The following is a 21795-nucleotide window of genomic DNA, read 5'->3' as shown; positions in this document are numbered from 1 at the left end:
TTTGCAAATTATGTAGTTCATTATGTTTCATTATGTATAAATACTGTAGGCCTATTCAATAAAAGGAAGTAGTTCACTGCGCACGTCCGTGGCCTGTTTTTACCTTCGTTTTCTCAACCAAGGTAAGCACTCTCAATATTCCTAATATATCAAAATTAGGCGCACACGGCTTGTCTATAAGCGCATATCAAATATAAGCGCATAGTTTTGGCTTAAGTATAAGCGCATATCATCAAAAATAGGCGCATAAAAGTGTCACTAAAATTATTATAAGCGTATACGCTTATTTACCAGATTTTACAGTATACTTTTAAAAATTGATACTAGGTTGGACTTTAGGTTGTACAAAAAATGTAATGAATAGTGTAAGGCTACTGCCGTCTACCACCAATGTAATGGTCCGCTTACAAATGAATTTTATAGGATGATAAAGACTTACCAAATAACTGCTCGAATGATAGTCAATTGAATTACAAGATGTTACATTTGAAAGACGAATGTATTCACTGGGTACAATATCCAAATGATTTTTAGATGCTATGAGAGTCTACATGTAAGTTGTATTAAAAAATATCATCCTTTTCAAGCCCTGGAAGCTGTAGTTATATTAATTTAATAAAGCTGTAGATAATTATGATGAGATAGAACTGGGTATTTATAAAGATATATATCCATACGAAAGTGTATTTGCTGCCAAGTGCCAATCCTCTAAGAAATTTATAAACCCAATTATACGTCTATTTGCTGCTAAGTGGACAACCATAACTTTACTTGCTGTTTAAGTTAATGAAAACAAAGTATGTAATAAAATTGATGATAGATCCTATAATTATAGGTAAGTGATTGCTGTTTAAACAAACATGACATTGTGCGTTAATTGCTTGCTCAATTATTGTGTACAATAAAAACCACATTTAAATTGTTTTCATATGATTTATGTTGTTTAATATACTGATGTTGGTAAAAACCAACAATTACATAGCTTACAAATCTTCAACAAACAGAATGAGAAACGATCCTTCAAAATAAACGGTGTAGAACAAAACACATTGTTTACTATTTAATATGCTGCGAGTTTTTCCTTTTGCATAAAGAATTCTTAGTTGCAATTAAATCTTCCTTCTGTGCTTCCGTATCTGGTACGTGTTTTTCTAGATTAGCACCGAAGTCATGATTGTATCTAGCGTACATGGTAGCTTAGGTAGTTACATAGCTTTATTCGAAGGTGAAACACTTTATTAACAGGATCTATTTTTTGATCAACATATTCATCTCAATTTTTTGTTAGTTACATTCTGTTCATTCCGCACAGTAATTATTACAGATTAACATCGTTTTGTCTGTACAAAATTTTAATCAGTTAAATGTAAATTGCGGGTAAAATTGGATTAATCTAAGATTTTTTTACGAAAATACTCAACGTATTTGTGAGTTAAGCAAAAAACAAAAATAGAAGTTAAGCAATCCAGCTGGATTATCATGTTATGTATTTTCAGCATATGTATTGTTCTTTGAGCTCCAAGTGATATCCTTAATGCAATTTTATTAGACTTATTTGTGAGAGTAAGGGAACTAACCGAAATTCAGAAGTATTACTTAACATGTAGGAGTACCACACTTGCTTGTTAAATCAATATAGACTCAATGTAATAAAGAAACCGCATGGGCCCTTCCAAAGTATTTTAGGGCACATGTTTGATAGAATAAACGATCTTAGCGTGTATATCGTGCTTGCACAGAATATGGATGATAAGATTATGTACCGGTAAAATAAGACGTAAGGATACAGAATGGATCTTCGCAGGAGAAAGATAGAAGACTGAGATGGTCGATAAATTTCAAAGCAAACTAGAACTGCGCATATATATGTTATGTCCATAGTTGTACAAACACACACTTCTGTGTGGTTTCAACTTAAACGAGACGAGTGTCTGCATGTTAATATTTCCTTCTTGTTGTCTGCCCGCTTAGCTCAATTGGGAGAGCTCAGATCTACGGTCGCTTGGTCGGCAACATTAACATTTTTCTGTCCGGTCTGAAAAATATTTTAGTTCATTGTTTTGTCATACCTATAGAGCTTTTAATCTTGCATTGATATTCCAATAACTTTGTATAAATATTCAACATAACAGGCTGCTGTGCCACTATATGCACCATTGACATATATCAGATCATTGGGTTTATACAGCAATGAGATATTAAGACACCTTCCAGTAGCGGACATTGCATTGCCCGGCCACACTTCGTTCACTTTTGTACACTTTTGACTGATTTTTTCCCAACTTCTTTTACGTTAACATTAAGTTTACTGATCAGACTAGAAGGTTACAATTTCGGTCATGGTAACTGCTCATTTAGAACAGATATTTAAGACACGAGTTATTATTTGATACTTTTACATATTGTATGTACCGTAGTCAACGGTTTTTACTTTCTAAAGCAACACATGCATGCTATGTTTCACTATGTAGCCTAAATACAGTCTCAGTTTAAGGCAACTATAACATCTAATTACTCGTATAATCCGGGGTGTCAAATAATATATAAGTCATCAGTCAAAACTAACAAACGACAATTCAGTATCAAATTGACATTTTCACAGTTGGACATTACGGGTTAAAGATGATATTGCAATAAATCAATAAAGGAAAGGAGTCTCATTCAAAAATTTAAAAGATTTTACTGAGTCATACACTTTTGCATTAAAAAGCACCTAGATGTACAAAACTGAAGAAAACAGACTGATTATCGCGAATGGAAATATTTACGACCTAATAATTTTCTATCCTTTTCGTAGGTTAGTGAACATATGTTTCATTGGGTAAGCAGACCATTACCACTACAGATAATCTACAAGCTAGTAATTTTCGGCTTTCGATTTTCTCTGACAGCACAGGGGTTCGGCCAGACTGATCGTGTTCATTAAGAATTAATATTGGCTTAAATAGCGGAACAAGTTTGAATTAGCTAGATTAGGAAAATCTTACAATAAGGTGAGAATGTGACTTATGACCACTTTTCTCATGTGGTCATGCAGATACCTATTGATACCGTATAAGTGACTTGCTATCGATATTCCAGCTTGCATTAGAACGCAAAACTATTAAAGTAACACTAAAACAGGTCAAGACAAAATCACCGTCGTGTTTATTACTTAGTGATGTTTAAGCATTGTTATTTTAAAGATTAACACATTTGTGTCTTAAGATCCACGATCATTTCCTTTTTGATATAGTTTATGCGTGCACATTTATGGATACCGTTATTTCGTACACATATTTTTAAAATGAATGGCTTGTACATACCGTTGTGTTGCATCCTGAAGTTTGGAATGAGCTCTATTTGATTCAACATTTTTTTCAGAAAACAATATGCAAACTTCATTCCATGTTTGATATTTTTCTTTGTTTCAATAAAACTGAATAGGTCTGTTATTCGTATGTTTAACGAAATAATATCAAGGCATATTTATTTGTATACCTCGGAGGAATGAAAGGACAGGACTTGCTTGTCTTTATAAATATGAGAAGAGTACTGCAACATCTATGAACGTATCTTCGTCAACCGTTCAAATGTCCCTTGCTTAATTGCAAAATTCTGCTGTCCATTTTACGCCATGTTATTTTTTCATGATCAAGTTGATAAAAATTCTGGTTTTATCCTGTAGATGAAACTTACTACATGTAGCAGCGCATTGCTTAATAGTAGAAAGCAAGAACAGTACCAGGATTAGTAAATTGTAATGTTGTTACAAATGTTTTGAAGTGACCTTTCACTTTATATGAGGTGAACGATTGTTTCCAGACATTTTATTAGATTTTACATACTGAAGCATATCTATACTTGCATTAAAATATATCAGTATGATGCATTTTTACGATGTACATTTCATCCATACATATGTGATTTTCTATAATATCAAATAGAAACCGATTATGTCGAATATATTCCAAAGGTAATGCTTCAATATTACAAGAAGCAGTAGAAGGACGCACCTTTGGTATAGCTTCATCTTATTTCTGCCCATTGGTTATTACTTTTTTTACAAAGGACGTGTTGCATTTAATTTGAACTTAACAGTGTAGAGTCAAGTTGTCTGACATTCTTCTTTGGTTTGAATTTGTATATAATAACATGGCCTGTCAAGAAAAAAAACACCCGGTGACATTATCCATAATAGAGAGAATAAAAATTTAGTAATCTTTATGCTTTGTCTTCAATTTGCTGATAAACTTTTCAGATGTACCGTATGGCTCAATAATTAGCCTTTTACCATAAACATCATTGATTTAGAAGTTAAACTATGAAAAGTAGTGAATTCAGATTAACTTACGTACAGCTGGCACATCTTAATAATTACCTTTACAGTATTAAACGATAGATAGAGGAAACTGCGATATATTTTTATATATTTGAAAGAAAATGAAAAATAAAGAGTTGAAACCTTGGAACAGCAAATTGGAAAGCAATGCCAAAGGATTTTTTTTAAAGTGCTCTTGCTGTGATAATAACTGCTGCTAATGAGACGCGATATGAAAAGGTTTGAATATCTTGAAGATTGTACTAATTACAAAAATGAAGTTGACGGATACTCAACAACCTAAAGTATGATAAAAATAATGCATAAACTGCGCTTTTATAGTACATTTATATTTTAGTGAGAAGAACAACATGAAATTCTACTCTAGAATAATTGTACTGAATGCGAGTGCAATTCTAATTTATTTTTATTCATGGACTGCATCCTTGTTTACATTAAATGAATATCAAAAACATACACATAATTTAAACGGATATACTGAATCGAACCTTCAGGCCGATTCTGAGGATGATGGAAGTCCTACTGTTACAGAGCCACATACCAAATTTCAAATGGAATTAAAGAAAGTTAAGAAACCCAAAACTACTTCTGAGGCTGAGTTAAGAGTTCATACAAATAAACCTCTAATAAAGAGAAAAAATGCATTACAAATGAAGTCAGACAATGAGTCAACACATATAATAACGCCAATAGACTGCAATTCTCTAATAATAAACGAACATATTTGTTTGAACAAAACTCCAAAGTTGATAATTATGGTTCCGTCTATACCTTCACACACTAGACAGCGGATGGCAATCCGGGATACTTATGCAAAATTATCACATGATCGCATTCATCAAATTAATGGTTTAGAAATACAACACGTTGTAGGAATTATGTTTTTACTCGGCGGAAGTGGGACGAATTTGGTGGATGAAAATATAAAAAAGGAAAATCATGTACATAATGACATCGTTCAGTTTGACTTCAAAGACTCGTACCATAACCTTACATTGAAAATGTTGCATGGCTTTAAATGGATAAACATGTATTGTAACAAAACAACATACGTTTTAAAGGTTGATGAGGACGTATTTGTTAACGTGGCTTTATTATTGAAACAATTAGAACAACATCCTCTACCTTCAAATGGCGCTGTGTTTGGTTATATATACAGTGGTGCAAAAGTTTGGCGATTTGGGAAATGGGCAATTGATAAAACGGTGTATGGTAAAAATATTCTCCCAAGATATGCATCTGGAACTGCATATTGTTTAACTGTCAAATTACTGCCTGACATTGTTAAAGTAGCAGAGATGATGCCATATGTTAAAGTAGAAGATGCTTATATAACAGGAATAATAGCCTCAGAAAAGTTAGGTGCAACTCTTATTATGTTAAATGGGAGTTCACATTTAAACGAAGGTTCTATAGAACCTTGCGCTTTTGTTAAAGACGGGAGAGTAACAATAACTAATTTAAAACCCAGACAAATTTACAGATTCTGGAGGGCGTTAATTTGTTACGAGCAAGAATGTCAACAACAATGAGAAAGATTAGAAGATTTCAAATGCCAGTGTTTATTGCATAATCCAAAAATATTTGTCTCCTTGTCAGAAACATTGATACACTCAAATGATGGGTATCTAGTCTTTTGGAACTTGTGATAGTTTCCATATTATACCTGAAAATACAAGTGAGAAAATAGCATTAGGTCTTCAGAAATTTTGCTGTGTTAGAATAACACAGTTTGTCTTATTCAAAAGGGTACGTCTTTGTGCGATAGTCTACTACCATATTGTTAGACAGTAAACTGAGCACAGACGCAAACCACATAATTATGTCAGTACTAATTTAAACATTTAAACCGATAAAAAGTATAAAGTTTGTGCTTAGAGTATTTGAAAACATGTCTTGAAAGGTACATGCCTCCAAATTAATGTAAAGTTCAGCGGTAGCTGGTAAGGAACTTCCTTTCTTAGAAATTGCAAATAAAATAAAAAGTGATACTGCTGACTCTGTAGGGTATTTGGGATCTGTAGGCATGTGTCTAAAACAACTCATACTCCTCTTAATTAGTAGCCACTTGAAACGCATTATATGGTCACATTTCAGCAATGTCTTGTACTAATAGATGTGTAAATACTTGCCAGAGTTTGGACCAGATATATTGCAGTCTAAGCCGTATTTTCCAGGTGAACAGCTGTCACACTTGTCTTTTACAAAACCAGGCTTGCATTTTTGCGGCTGACAAATACCAGACTGCTTCAAACAAATGTGTTCTAAACATCCACGAGAACAATTCTTTTGGCATGAATCTCCCCAATGTCCATCTTTACATTTGTCGCATGAAAATCTATTGCTACATTCTGTGCATTCAGAGGGACATTTTCTACATGTATAATATGCCCCGCCTCTCGTCAAATAATAGCCATTAGTGCAATTGTTGCAGTTAAATGGATACGCATAACAAGTTAGACAGTTGTGATAAGGGACGCATTCCTTCAAAATTTGCACTGAAAATACAAAAGACAATGTCTACATGTCTACATAAGAAAATCTAGTTATTTCCATTGAATACCATTGTAATGATCCGCTAACAATAGAGTGACAAACATTTCATCAAATGAATCTTGAATGAAACTAAAGCGATAGAAAAATGACTGAAGTCATATTTAAAAACAAAAATGTAACCACTGAATACGATATATTACTGGTTATATCGAAATATCATGATCATAGATTACATATATGTTGTACTAAAACAATAATTTGATTGATAATACTGTATCTTTTCAGCCCTTGGTATCCATGTTTTCATTTTTGCAGCAGTTAAAAAGCTTTTAATATCTATGAAGAGATAGATGATGTGGATAAAACATAAAATTTCAATCCATAAGCATATTTGAAGTATTTTGCTGATACATAACAAAAAATACAAGCCTAACCATACGTCTGTTTGTTGCTACGTGGCAATTATAAACATGTACCTCATTCTAAGTTAACTTGTAGTTTCAATGAATGAAATAAATAAGTGAGGTTATGACAATTCTTACCTTCAACAATCTCTGGTAAAGCAAACAGAAGGAATAATAATTTTACAATCATTGCCATTCAAACTAACGTATGCGTCCTCGTTTGTTGAATTATTGTTTTCACAATAAAACCACTTTTAACTTTAAAAAGTTTTATATACCGATAAAGCTGTCACATGTTGGTAAACCTCGTAATTACGTAGACTACACATACATATAAACAATTATCTGTAGCAAACGATCCTTCAAAGCCAAGGATGAGAGACAAAACAAACTGTTTACTTTTAAATTTATGACGTGTGTTGTTGTTAAAATTCTGAACCACAGAGGACATGTTTTCTATAACATAAGGTGATTAAACTTATCCGCACATCCCTCCCTCTCTGTGCTTCCGTATCCGGTACATGTTTTAAAAATTAACGTTCTGAAGTAAAACCTTGATAGTTAAACAGCTTTTTTGTATTGGAAAACAATGTATTAGAGCATTAATTTTCTAATTATTATATTATCCACAGTGGCATTGTCTTGTTAAATACGTCTTAGCACCATTGCACGCAGTTACCATTGATAAACATTGTTTAATTTGGAAACAACGTGTTCGTCATTGAAAAATTGTTAAACACATTAAATAATAAGTGCGGGAGAACATGGGAATAATTGAAATATCTTATAATTACCATTATATTCAACAGCATCGTGCTGTTACGATGCCGTTTTTCGTAAACGTCTTTGGTATTTTCAGGATATGTATAGTCTTTTGAACTCTAATAATAATATCCTCTTGAAACATGCAAATTTATTACTTATTCCATTTTTATTTACTAAGGTTAGAGTAAGGGAACTAACCAAAATTCAGATATGTTATTTAGCATGTATGAGTAACAAACCTGCTTTTAAATCAATAGCGAGACTCTCACAAAAGCCGCCATCTGCTCTCCAGAAATTATTAAGCGCACAATTATTATTATTCAGGCCAACTAGTGGAGTCAGATTTGCTCCAGTGTAAATATCGTGCCTGGACAGAATCCAGTTGATAAGCTAAAAATAAAAAAAAGAAGTTGAAAAGTTTGATTATGTGACACAATACTTTCTATACGAATGCTTTTATAGTATGGCAGAATAATACGTAAGGGGTACATTAGACCTGTCCATACATATGTTATGCAGGTATATTCCTGTGTGGTTTTAATATTAAGGAAGCTGCGTGTCTGCAAGGGTATTTTTAGGTCCATCGTTCTTGTTCATTTCCTGTCTAAGGCATCAAAAGTAATCTTATTTCTGTTGACCTGTTGATATGCCCCAAGATAACCAAACTACTAGAAGTTATATTTCCGGTAAAGTCACTTCAGATCTATTTAGCATGGATGATATACATTTAACAAGATATATATCTACTCACTGTAGGCAGGTGAACTAACAAAATAATGACACAGGCTGTTGAGATGTTTGGAAAAGAAATGCGTCTATAAATAAGATACCTAAGTACTACCTAACTGGTTGAATGTTTTTAATGTATCAAGTAATGTACTTTTTCCCGACTCTAACGGTAGTTCATGCCACCGTTTTGGACTGATCGTAAAGAAACTTCTGTCATTAAGTGTTATTCGTACGGAACAACATAAAGACGTTCAGAATTTTCTGATGAACTCAAACCTTGGCTACTAGGAGCCTACTCTTTAAGCAGTCCTGTTAAATACATAGGTGCTCTGCCAGTGTGACAGTTATACATGAAAGAAGATATCTTCAACTCAATTTGTGCTTTCACTGGAAAACAATGCTTATTCGGAACTGTCAAATTTCTTCCTGTTAATGAGAAGTTTTGCACACATGTTTTGAATACGCTGCATCTTACGCACCTTACTGTTAGCTTCACTTTCAGTCAAGTCATTGATTGTAATTGCACAAAGTTCGAGCTTTTCGACCGCTTGTGATTATACGAAGCAGATGGTAGACGAAAAATTATATTTGCTGTATGGTCATCAGCAAAGCCAAAGAGCGCATTAGAGCCTCGTTACCGCCAAAACAGTTACCCTCGAACCGGATATTTACATCTGCACCTACTCCCAGTGAAGGAATCTTATACGATTCATATATACAAGTCATTTTCTATAATTCAAAACTGAAGATTAACTGGTAATTGATAATTATGGTAAAATTTTCTCCCTTTGTAAGCGCCTGAAACATTGTTTAACGGTCAGTTTACAACCTGACATTTAAAAGTATCAGACAGGTGCCATTAAAATACGAGTCGCTTATATAACTGGAATAATAGCTTCAGAAAAATTAGGAACATCTCTTGTTATGTTAATCTGAAGTTTGCATTAAAACGAAGGTTTTATAGAACTATGCGATTTGACTGAAGACTAGAGAGTAAAAAGAATCATTTTAAAACAGAGACAGGTGTTCAGATTTTGGAACGCGTTCATTTCCTAAAAGAAAAAAAAAGAAAATACTTCAAATGCCAGTGCTTTTTGCTTAGTACAAGAATATTACTTGAACTGAAAAACGAAAGCTATACTATTAAAAATGTATATACGCTCGTATTTATCTTAATTTCTGTAACAATCATCGTTTTTACTACACCAAATTATGCTATTAAATATTTGTGTTATTTCTAAAAACAGATAATGCACAACTATTCAAAGTTAGGCTATTACTTTCCGTTGACAAATATGTGTTAAACAACCAAGTTCAGAATGAACTTATGTGGAATACAGTGAAGTATCCATTGATTTATCAATTAGTGGAATAAATCTACCTACCGCAAGTATTTGAAAGCTAATGAGGTTTCTTGTACAAATATTTATTTATTTTGTTGGGTTTAACGTCGCACCGACATAATTATAGGTCATCTTGTACAAACAGGAGCATAATAGTTGTAGTTACTTTGTTTTACATGCCATATTAAGTTGCTGAAATACTGACTCGGCTACTTTAGCAGTGTGCAAGATGAACGTTTATTATTGAACGAAAGACCTGTTTTACTTTTTTATAACTGTAGAATTGGAGTCCATTTAATAGATGTATTATAATAGATTTCCTCTTAAGCCGGTGCTAGGGGGCGTGAGAGGTGTTGCATATTTTATTACCTTTCATGAACAGACTCAACCAAACCAAGTCTGCTATTATTCTTTTTTGTTGTTGCATGCTATGCTTCCCAGGGATCTGTTTACAGATTTTATTACATACATAAGAGTACGATATAAGTACAAAAAAGAATTGTCCATCGAGATTTTAGCGAAGCACTACAAAGGCTTGCAATGTTCTTAAAAATATACTAGTTTATATAAATGTGGCCACATTTAAAACATTGTACGCCCGTGTGGGTTCATGTAGTGATCTTTCGAAAACTTGTCAATCCTTGAAAAACTGTATACTGCTGTCGGTCATGAAGAATATATTCCCTAAGCATTCAGTTTTAGTGTAAGCCCTTGTACTGTTTATTTACATTTATTGCGATAATGTAATGTTTATAACTGATGTTTAAATACTATTATATGTTTCACATAATTAACTTTAGCAACTGTTCCTGGTGCTTCCAATTTAACATCTCTTCTTCTCGGCTCTATGACCTTTTTGTGTTGATTCGCCGTAAAACCAAACCAACTCATTCAAATTCTGATATGTCAAGGACTGAACTGAAGCCGTATCATGCAGGATGTGTCCATTCAATTCTATGGACTGTCAATTACGAGACAAGACAAATTAAGTTGGAGATATTACTTGCAGAAATGTCGGCACATCGTGATAATGTCATGCAAATACACTCAATAATGTTCTCGTAATCAGACTAGGGAAATATCAAGACGAGGAACTGTTACACTCATTTTACCAGTAAAGGTCAATCAAACAAAGAAGAAAAATCGAAATAAAATTATAACATCTATTATCATTTTTTATACTGAGTTGTAACCTTATAAAAGTTGTAAACAGAAATCACGCGGGGACTGAAAACCCTGTTCATAGCATATTCGGGGCCATCTTATTAATTTTGCATGTTATCCGTGATTACAAAATACCTATTCTATTATGTAATAAATTGATATAATGGAGTGTTAACAATGGTATTTTGAAAGACCCAAAATATTTAGTACTTGAATTTCTTCCGCATTTTGTTACATATCAGTTTATTTCGGATGGAGAATTTATCTTAATTGCATTATGTATTCGTTTGTGCAATTTTAGGTTCTCGGCTGGAAGAGTGAAGTACAAATAATTTCATGGTCGATACATCAGCTAGATGTAAAGTAGAAAACATAGCTTAAAACCATTAATCTAAAACACATTAGTGTATAAAGTAACAGTTGTAAACATAGCAATAGCGCAATAGAACAACACACAATATTTAAGAAATAATAAATATGTCCGTATATTAACTCATAAAATTATTGGAACATATTTATTATTTCGATTCTAACCACGCAACTTCTTCGCATTTTACGGGACTATATTTTAGCTCGATACGTCATTCGGCTGGTCATATGCTATTATAAAAACCTCCCCACGAATGGAAAGCGTTGCATAAAACGGAATTTTCCGGTATTCAATAAATTTTAATTAAAGTATTAAGTAGTTACTGCTGTGAAAATGTTATTTTAAATAACATCAAAGGTCGATATTGAAATCAGAAGTAAATGCTTACTTCAAAGTTTATATATGCAGTTTCTAAAAATAGTACACGTCACCTACATGATGGCACTGAAATATACACGCCAGAACCTTGCGGCATATAAACACGTAAACACTTGAGTCTGGAAGATTGGAACATGAATTATAATTTATTTACTGTCAAAGTAGAATCTAGTTGACAATTGTGGTGATTGTAAACTACGCGCACGACCAGTATAGATGCACCGATGTTGAAGTTGAAACGTACCGGGCTGAAACATTTTCTTACGGTCAAAATGTAGACCCTAAACAAATAAATTCACCAGTTAGAAATTGTTTGTTCAGAAAATTTGATGTACTTTCATCACTATTACTTAGCACTGAAAAAGTCGAGTATTTAGTCGGCATATTATAACGGAAGCAGAGTAGAATCTCCCAGTCATGTTACAATCGTAGGGTGGAATGGAACAGCTATATTTTATCGTAGATTCATGTATAGGCGATTTCGCTATATGTTTATATAGCAACTGCTGCGGATCGTGTTAGAATTCATGTTCACATTCAGTATCTTTCCGCTATGATACAGAATCAAATCACTTTTACTTTTTATACATATGTTAACAAAAAAAAATGTATCTAGCGAAAAGTTATAGACAATCAACTACCTTCCGTCACATTTGCAATAATAATTCCGACATGCCAGTGAAAGATCTATTTTATTCAAATACAAATGAAAGTATTAGAGGACTTTTCCCTGAATAAGTCAACGTTCCTCTTCATGATACTTAAGTAGTTTCTACATCAACACCATTTCGTATAAGTAATTGCTGTCTTCCGAAATGTACTAATGTATATTGGAAAGTATCCCCGACATTACATCGCAGTACACGTCAAGTAGTTTGCTAATGAATATATAAACAAAAATCCATAGCCAAAGTAAAACAAATAACGAAGACAAATCAAACATGTATTAATCCCCAATGATAACGTGATTCCCGCGTAAACCATTTCATGATATTTAAGCTGATGAAGTGACAATTCATATTTCTTGTACATTATTTGACAAGTATCAGTATTTGTTCCATTTTAACTGTCTATGCTTGTATGGAGAAAAAAAATCAACTAAGGTAAATTGGCTTTATAAAGCCAGCACTCGACAAAGAATAAACAATATAAAATCCAAAGCTAAACATTATTGCGTAAATACATTTATGGTATTTTTTTTCGATATATCTGGGCGAGACCATCCGCGGGCTAAATCCGTCTGACTAGAAATATGTAAACCAACCAAACCATCTTTTGACTATTAGAGCAACTAAGCAAGACATAACATGGTAGCTCGCAAAAGAGCAGGTTCAATCAAACCGAGCCTGCAACAGTTTCGTTTATGCCGTGTTGGTCGACCTGTGGTTTTCTACTTTTTTCGGCGTTAGCTGAATAACATGGATCTTGACCTAGATTCTGTAGTAATAAGGACACGGAACAGGTGCGCGCGAAGATAAACCATTTATTAAGTCTTAAATGACATTGATTATCAGAAGGCACATATTAAATGGAACATATTTGGTAGTTTTGTTACCCTAAACTAAAATGATATATTCTAATTTAAAGTCTTTAGTAATTTATCACCGCTAGATAAATAGAAAGTAAACTTCTTCCCCCGTTGCGTACCTCGCTTATGGATGAATGAGTGGTGGCTGGTTGTAACTGTAGAGTCAGTGTACCCGGTGTCGGACTGTACGCGGTTTGGCACACACGGCAAATGCATGTTCTTCGTGAAAATAAAGCAGAAAATTTAACAATTCTTTTTTATTATTTCACGAAACCGAGTTATTCCCAGGGGTCTTTCCCCACTGGATCCTCGCTCTGGCAAGTGCAGACAAAAACAATAACAACACCAATGGAGGCCAGTAGGTCAGCTGAAATTTTTAAATTTCGAAAATAATGACTATGCAAACAACAACAATGTGCAAATTAAATTTAGAAATCACTATTCCATCTTATATTATGTAAGAATTTACCTATTACTTTACCCAAATAAAAAAAGATTTCAACATTTATTGACGGTATCCCAATCTGCAAATGTTTGATTTTTTGCTTTAAGGTTTTTTTTTTATAAACTGAGAACTTAATCAAGTAATGAGAGTTATGGGGGTCACTAGTGATTTAAAAGCTAGGGGTTTATTTTTATGTCAACTGCTTTAGCCTTTTCCAGTCCAACTAACTGTACGCTGGTCGACATATTGTGCTAGTGGGTTACTTATGGGGGATTCTGACCCAAAACGAAATTGTTTCAGAATCAACCCAGGACTTCAAATCACTTTGACTTTCTATCACTGAAAGGATATCTCTTGATCATTTAAATTTGCTGCTTAGTTGAAATATTTTCAAATGAATAATGTGTTCGTGTATGCATATCCAATTATTTTCTGTCTGTACATTATGTTTAATTCTGAATTTTTCATGCGCCAAACATTATTACCTCTACGCCGTTTGTCTTTTTAAAGACATTTCTTGTTTTATTTTAGATCAAATCGTTAATATGGAATAAAGAAGGAAATGAATTAGCATCGGTTTCGTCTTTTAATCCTACTGGTTCATCCTCCAATCCGTATCTCGGTTTGCCTTGAGTATAGCGGCCTTAAGTTCATTGATCAAGAAGGTACGCCGCTTTTCATGGAATTACACCACGGTGCATAGCCATATCGGCGGACTCTTAGCAAAATCTGCTATATCGGCGGTTTCTTTGCGCCGGTACCGGCTTTTCTTTCCTATAAAAATTGTCCAGATCGGTTGAGGAGGCGAAAAATCGAGCTGCCATCCATGATAATATGTATGCTGCTCAAAAATAAGTAGGGCACGGGACATTAGAATGTCTTTACTATGTATTGTAGTGTTTACTTTTTAATTATCAGCCCTTTTGCTCGCAAACTCGATGAAATTAATTGATGGTACACTGACATGGAACACTAACCCGACCTTTTCCACAGTCTTTAACGAGTTTTTGCTTTGATATCATACGTATTAAGCGCACTACTTGTATTCATTTTTCAATATTCTTCCACAAATTATTGACAAATAGGCCGAAATGTAAATAGAATTCTTCAAAACCCCTTACTTTCGGTTTTGTCGGGGCACCGGCGGTCTCTCTGCACACCAGTTTTTAATGCACAGGCAGGCTCTCTTCATTACGCACAGGCAGGCTCTATGCTAATGTCTATTTGGACACGTTATAGCTTAATTCATTTGGTGTGCAGATCTGACTTTTTGTAACTGTCAACCATTACACCTTATTTCAAAACGTCAAAAACCAAGCTGAAAATGAGTTTACTATCGACCCATAATACTACTATATTAAGATACTAAAAAGATTCACGTTGAAGTGACAAGTTTTCTATTTAGATGTAAGAGATTTTTTTATTGAACCAGGAATCCTGAAGACGTCTGAAAAGTCACAGGGCAGATTAAAATTTCGGATGTTCAAACCCTTACAAGCACGCATCGTTTCACAAAATATACTAAATATCTGTGTGTGTATTGCTACGAACAGCCGATCTACAACAAGAAAAGCTACTTTGAAAAGTTGTTTCTCCCCATTAAATTTCTTTCACCAGTGTCCATGTTGTCGGTTTCAATTGTTCTAGGCCTACGAGTGTAAAATTACAGCTGCTTTTTTGTTTAGTTATTTTTTATCTTTATTGTGTGTTTTCTTTTTTTTCAGATATCACAGACTGCAGGTTTTTAAAAATGGTAAGTTGTTTTATTGTTAATAGGTCGATATCAATATTTTCTTACTTGTACGAACTTGACAAATTTATATTGATAGTCTAAACGATTCACCATATCTACATTTCCTTCGATAAAACAGGCTTTTGTGTGTAATAGGAATAACAAATGTAAATATAAAAACATATTTTGTATGGCAAAACCAGGATTCAAACTCTTTCCGTACGGCAACGTCTCATGGGAATGTCGAAAAGCAAATTCATACTATACATCTATATATTGTTTAAAAGCAGGGGAACGATTCAAATAAAGGATTCGGATCACAAGTAAGATGATATGCAGTTCAAAGATGTAAATGCAAAAGTCACTTTTCAAACGGGTCTGTCGGGCCCCGCGCGGCATATGAGGTCGGGCGAGCACCGGTCTTTTCAGTCATGATACAATCTGCCCATTTATTGTGCCAAGGTGGGTATCGACGGGGTTCGGGTGGCTTGCTTTTAAAACAAACGAGAGTTCTCCTCGTGTATTTCGTACAAGTAAGAAAATATTGATATCGACCCTGTTAACAGTAAAACAACTTACCATTTTCAAAAACCTACGCAATCTGTGTTATCTGAAGAAAAGACACAGGAAAGATAAAAAAAGCAGCTTTAATTTTACACCCGAAGAACATTTGAAACCGGCACTGGTGAAAGAAATTTTAGAGGAAAACAACTGTTTTTACAGTAGATTTGTTGGTGTCGGCTGTTCGTAGCACTACACAAACAGATTTTGTGTGAAACGAAGCGCGCATGTAAAGGGTTTGAACATTCGAAATTTAAATGTGCCCTGTGACTTTTCAGACGTCTTCAGGATTCCTGGTTTAATAAAAATAAAAACAAAAACCTCTTACATCTAAATATAAAAATTGTCACTTCAAGGTTAATCTTTTAAGTATTTCAATTTAGTAATAGTATTGGTCGATAGGAAACTCATTTTCAGCTTGGTTTTTCACGTTTTGAAAAAAGGCGTGATGTTGACAGTTACAAAAAGTCAGATATACACACCAAATGAATTAAGCTATAACGTGTCCAAATAGTCATTAGCATAGAGCCTGCCTGTGCCTAATGCAGAGAGCCTGCCTGTGCATTAAAAACTGGTGTGCAGAGAGACCGCCGGTGCCCCGACAAAACCGAACGTAAGGGGTTTTGAGGAATTCCATTTACATTTCGGCCTATTTGTCAGTATTTTTTGGAAGACTATTGAAAACTGAATACAAGTAGTGCCCTTGATACGTATGATATCAAAGCAAAAACTCGTTAAAGACTGTGGAAAAGGCCGGGCTAGTTTTCCATGTCAGTACACCATCAACTAATTTCATCGAGTTTGCGAGAAAAATGGCTGATAATTAAAAAGTAAACACTACAATACATAGTAAAGACATTCTAATGTTCCGTGCTCTACTTATTTTTGAGCAGCATACCCATTATCATGGATGACAGCTCGATTTTTCGACTCTTTGATTGACCTGGACAAAGTTTATAGCAAAGAAAAGCCGGTACCGACGCAAAGAAACCGCCGATATAGCAGATTTCGCTAAGAATACCGTGGTGTAATTCCATGAAAAGCGGCTTACCTTCTTGATCAATGAACTTAAGGCCGCTATACTCAAGGCAAACCGAGATACGGATTGGAGGATGAACCAGTAGGATTAAATGACGAAACCGATGCTAATTCATTTCCTTCTTTATTCCATATTAACGATTTGATCTAAAATAAAACAAGAAATGTCTTTAAAAAGACAAACGGCGTAACTGAACCTGTTTATGAACGGTAGTGGAAATGCCATCAAGCCCCGTGCTAATATCTGCGCTATTATAAATTGCGTAATAGTGGAGCAGCTTAGTGTGAAAATCTAAGGAAATACTTCACTTGATGATACAAGTATGAAATTTACACTAAATGTTCATCATATGGCCCAGATTCAAAAATGATCGAGGGCCATCTAAAAATCATCTATTTTCAAGATGGCCTCCAAATTTAAAAAATGGCTGCCAGAATTGAGGCATTTTTCATATAATCAGGATCTGTAAGTTTCTAAAATATCATATTTGTTGGGATGTAACATATTTTGCCCTATCAGTTTGTTCCCATAAGCTGATAGTTTTTTTTAAATATAGCCTTTTCCAAATATCGACCCATTTAAGAAGGTCGCCATCTTTAAAATGACCGCCAGACTTTTAGATAAAGTGCTTATCACGGCCAAGTAAGAGTCTTCTACTTTCAGTGCTATAACCATCGACCATTGATTAGATCCTGGTCCCAGATAAACCTGAAAGCATATTATTATGATATTGGCCTGAAACAAACTAATATGGTTTCTACTTTTCTCTATTTTATATGGACGTCTCTTCTTTTCAATCTCTTCTCTGTTCTAACCTTCATTTCTTGCTTTGTTTCACTGAGAAACAGTCTCGAAATCATGACAATACTGAACTATTGCTTATCGGCTGAAACAAAATCTTTAATTAAATGATGTGTGTAATGATTCTTTAGAATGAACTACAAACACTACAAGGGCACACTGATATAGTTCATAATGTCATCTTACTCAGTATGGGCTTCAGTAACAACTTCAATGCGTATATGTAAGTTTATTGATCTGTGCTTTTGTTTATGTTCTATTTCAAACTCTTGATGATGTCGAAAATAGTTTAAAAGAAGACCTCCTAAACTATGGAATAGCTTTCTTAGATGCGTTGAAAATAAAACTAAACTATTTAGTTTCCGTGCGGATAAAACAAGATGTATCACTAATGGTGATGAATACCCCTAGATATCAGCTTATTGTCTGAGGAACAGGGTTATTGAAAATATGATACATTGCTTTGTATATTGTACAGGGAGAAAATGTACAAAGGTGCACAAAATATGGTGTGCAAAACTGTACAAGATCTCCATACTTCACTGCTGTACCTTCAAAAGAAGAAAGTAGGTCATGATCAAGGTCACTGAATATCAGTTTTGAAATGTTTATTCAAAACTGTACAAGTGGTTCAAATTTTATGGCAATATCTTAAAAAAAGAAATTAAGTCAGTAGGTCAAGGTCATGGACAAGGGACCATGTAATCTGCTTTTTATCTTGTTTTTTGGCAGTTTCTGTGATATGAAGGCTCCATAACCACAAATCAAATCAAGCCTGTAACATTTTCGTTTATGTCGTGTTTGGAGACCTGTGGGTTTCCACTACTTTATTTTATTATATTACCAAGGGTCATCAACTAGTTATACTTAACAAATAAAATATGTTAAAAAATCCAATGTAACTCGTATTTGAAACAAATAAAGGGCAACAACTTTGTCAAAAATCATTCAAATGGAACGTGTTTTGCACATGCATAACTACACTTGGTACCAATGATTACTACAAGGTGCGATAAAAGTCTGGCATTCAATGACTGATAAGTAGCACGGACATGTTTTCCATATACATATATAGAAAAAATAATAAAGGGCTATAACTATGTGAAAATAATTCAAATGGAACATGCTTTGCACATGTACAACTTGACTTGGTACGAATGATAAGTTTTCCATTTACATATAAAGGAAGAAAAATAAAGGGCCATATCTAAGTGAAAAATCATTCAAATAGAACCCAATTCCCACATGCGCAACTTGGCTTTGTACTGATAATAATTACAAGGTTTGAATAAAAACTGGCAAATAATTGCTGAGAAATAGCGCAGGCAAATTTCGTATACAGACGGACAGACTGGAATCCAGAATAGCCCCAATATATCTCGGGTATAATGATAACTGTGCAAACCAATAAAATGATCATAGCAACAAAAGGTGCCGATATTGTTTGCAATTTATATATAAACAGAAATGCGAAATACGAAGAAGCCGATAATAGTATATTTGATCACGCTAAGCATGCGTCATTGACAGGAAACCGAACAATTACAATTATTAGTTTGTTCTTGCTATGGCAGTGTGTTGATGTTTTGTGGCTTGCTTCCTTGGTCCTCACTCAGAGGCACTGCCATTGTTTCTTGCTTTTACCCGTTGCGACACTGTTTCTGCATTTGTCGACAAGGGCAAGAAAACTGCATGGCAGGAATGGAATGTTTGTGAAACAGCTATAGTTCAAAGTATTTCATAGTCTCAGTGTTGCCAAATACATAATAACTGAGTAGGAAATGGATACATTAGAAAAAAATAGTTATATTGTATGCTCGATCAAGCACGACATGCAAGATGGATGAAGCTGACTTGATTTGTTTGCCCGGAAACAAAGAGCGTATAATGCGATTCCACCAACAAAAGATGCTCTGAAACAATTCATCAAGCGAGCAATTTTTCAGGCAGGCCATGTCTGGGGTAAAGCAGCTGTTACCATGTAGCAACTGCCGCCTCCGTCAAACTGGGGATGGCTTAAGCAGAACAATGTGTGGATCCCTTATTGGATGGAATTATCGGTTATGTCTGAATGCTTTGAGGTTCTTCAAAGGTGTGGCTGCAGAAGAACTTCCTGTACTGGAAATTGCAAGCGCCACCACTTAGGTCTGTTATGCACAGCAATTTGATGTTGCAACTCTTAAGAAAATGACTAAATGCAGTATATACGCATTTTTTTCTTTCGGTTAGAACACGATTTCCGATGTGTATAGTTATAAGAAAATGTTGCTCTTGACTGTGCAAGTGCTCACGCTGTCCTATTTCTTTTTCCCCTTGTGGTTTATATGACGCATTTTCTAACGATGTTATTTTATTGCATTGAATGTAATCTGTGCGTAATATATATAAAACTTATATTTGCTGGTGTGCTCCAGATTTTACCATTGTTCGAAAACAAAACTGCAAGTTATAAAAACTAAGTTAAGTGTTGAGATGTCTAAGCCATGAGCTTAGTCATACAAAATTGATTACAAATTAAAAGAAAATGAATACTACAGATTGATATTCTGTTCTAAACTGAAACTAAAGTGTAAATAAAACCAAGAAGCTGCGTTCAATAAACGCTTGATGCCCCAGTGGCATCCTTGTCGGTAGATTTTGCACCTAAGTCCAAAACGAGGTCAAGGTTAAACTGAGGTCAGGTGATGTTTGAAGATGAGGAATGGTCACAGTTTACATCTGTATTTGTATCAATTCATTCTTGTAAGGGGTATTGATGCTAGACGAAACGAAACGGTCCCATTTGGTTAACCAAGAGATGGCCCATATAAAGCAACCTAAGTATAAAATGAGGTCAAGGTCAAGGTCAAACTGAGGTCGGGTGATGTCTGAAGATGAAGAATGGTCACAGTTTACATCTGCATTAGTATCAAATCATTCTAGTAAGGGGTATTGATGCAAGACGAAACGGTCCCATTTGAGTAACCTGTGGACGAACGGACGGACGAACGAACGAACGAACGGACGGACGGACGGACAGGAAAATTACTATATGTATCCGGCTTCAGTAGGTGCTGGGGGCATAAAAATGCTATCGTTTTAATGTATTAAATGCTTACCTCAAATAAAGTACTGAAAAGTAAATACAAAATGGCGGCCATTTTGTTTTCGCGGCGGCCATCTTGAAAACGACATTATTTCAAGTGGCCCTTGATCTTATGTTAAAGCACATGCCAGGTAGTTACCGTCCTGTAAATTTGATGCTTGTATCATCAACTGAAGTATTTTTGCAATATCCTGCTCCACTATAAATACTTTGCTAAATGTTACTATCGTAATTCAAAGGGCTTGGTTCACTTATGGGTGAAAATGGCACAACATCAAATGTTGTTGAAATATTATTATAATGAATGATCAACAACTCAGAATGCAAAATCTCATATTTTAATTCATTTGAAATTCTGCTGTTGCCTGGGCAACCGATTGATTTTTTTTTTATAAAAACAGGAAAATCTCTTATAACAATTATATCAGAACGTATTATTAACATTCACATATGCTAAGATATAACCCTAAGCAATACCTATTATTTGAGGTCAAAAAAGTACGGTTGCCGTGGAAACGGAGAGAAAAATGAGAATATTTGCTATGTCTATTTTTTATGGAATAAAACCAATTTAGGTCAATCTTTTAGAAAAATAACATATGTAATTTGTTTGTGAAGATCATTATTCATAAAT

General features: G+C 34.3%; 2 protein-coding genes across 2 annotated transcripts; one reads left to right on the top strand and one right to left on the bottom strand.

The window, feature by feature from the left end:
• The first annotated feature begins 4872 nt into the window (after window positions 1–4872).
• LOC128558295 (beta-1,3-galactosyltransferase 5-like) lies at window positions 4873–5853 on the top strand. The gene has a single exon (XM_053547218.1). The coding sequence runs from the start codon at window positions 4873–4875 to the stop codon at window positions 5851–5853; it is 981 nt and encodes a 326-aa protein (XP_053403193.1).
• A 14-nt stretch (window positions 5854–5867) lies between these two features.
• LOC128558625 (R-spondin-3-like) lies at window positions 5868–7582 on the bottom strand. The gene is made up of 3 exons (XM_053548488.1): window positions 7360–7582; window positions 6454–6819; window positions 5868–5987 (listed from the first exon to the last, which is right to left on the bottom strand). The coding sequence occupies exons 1-3, from the start codon at window positions 7415–7417 to the stop codon at window positions 5950–5952; spliced, it is 462 nt and encodes a 153-aa protein (XP_053404463.1). The 5' UTR covers window positions 7418–7582; the 3' UTR covers window positions 5868–5949.
• Between the last annotated feature and the right edge of the window lie 14213 nt (window positions 7583–21795).

This window comes from Mercenaria mercenaria, chromosome 7 (assembly GCF_021730395.1).
Source record: "Mercenaria mercenaria strain notata chromosome 7, MADL_Memer_1, whole genome shotgun sequence".
Taxonomy (NCBI): domain Eukaryota; kingdom Metazoa; phylum Mollusca; class Bivalvia; order Venerida; family Veneridae; genus Mercenaria; species Mercenaria mercenaria.
This window is presented reverse-complemented; position numbering and strand designations above follow the sequence as displayed.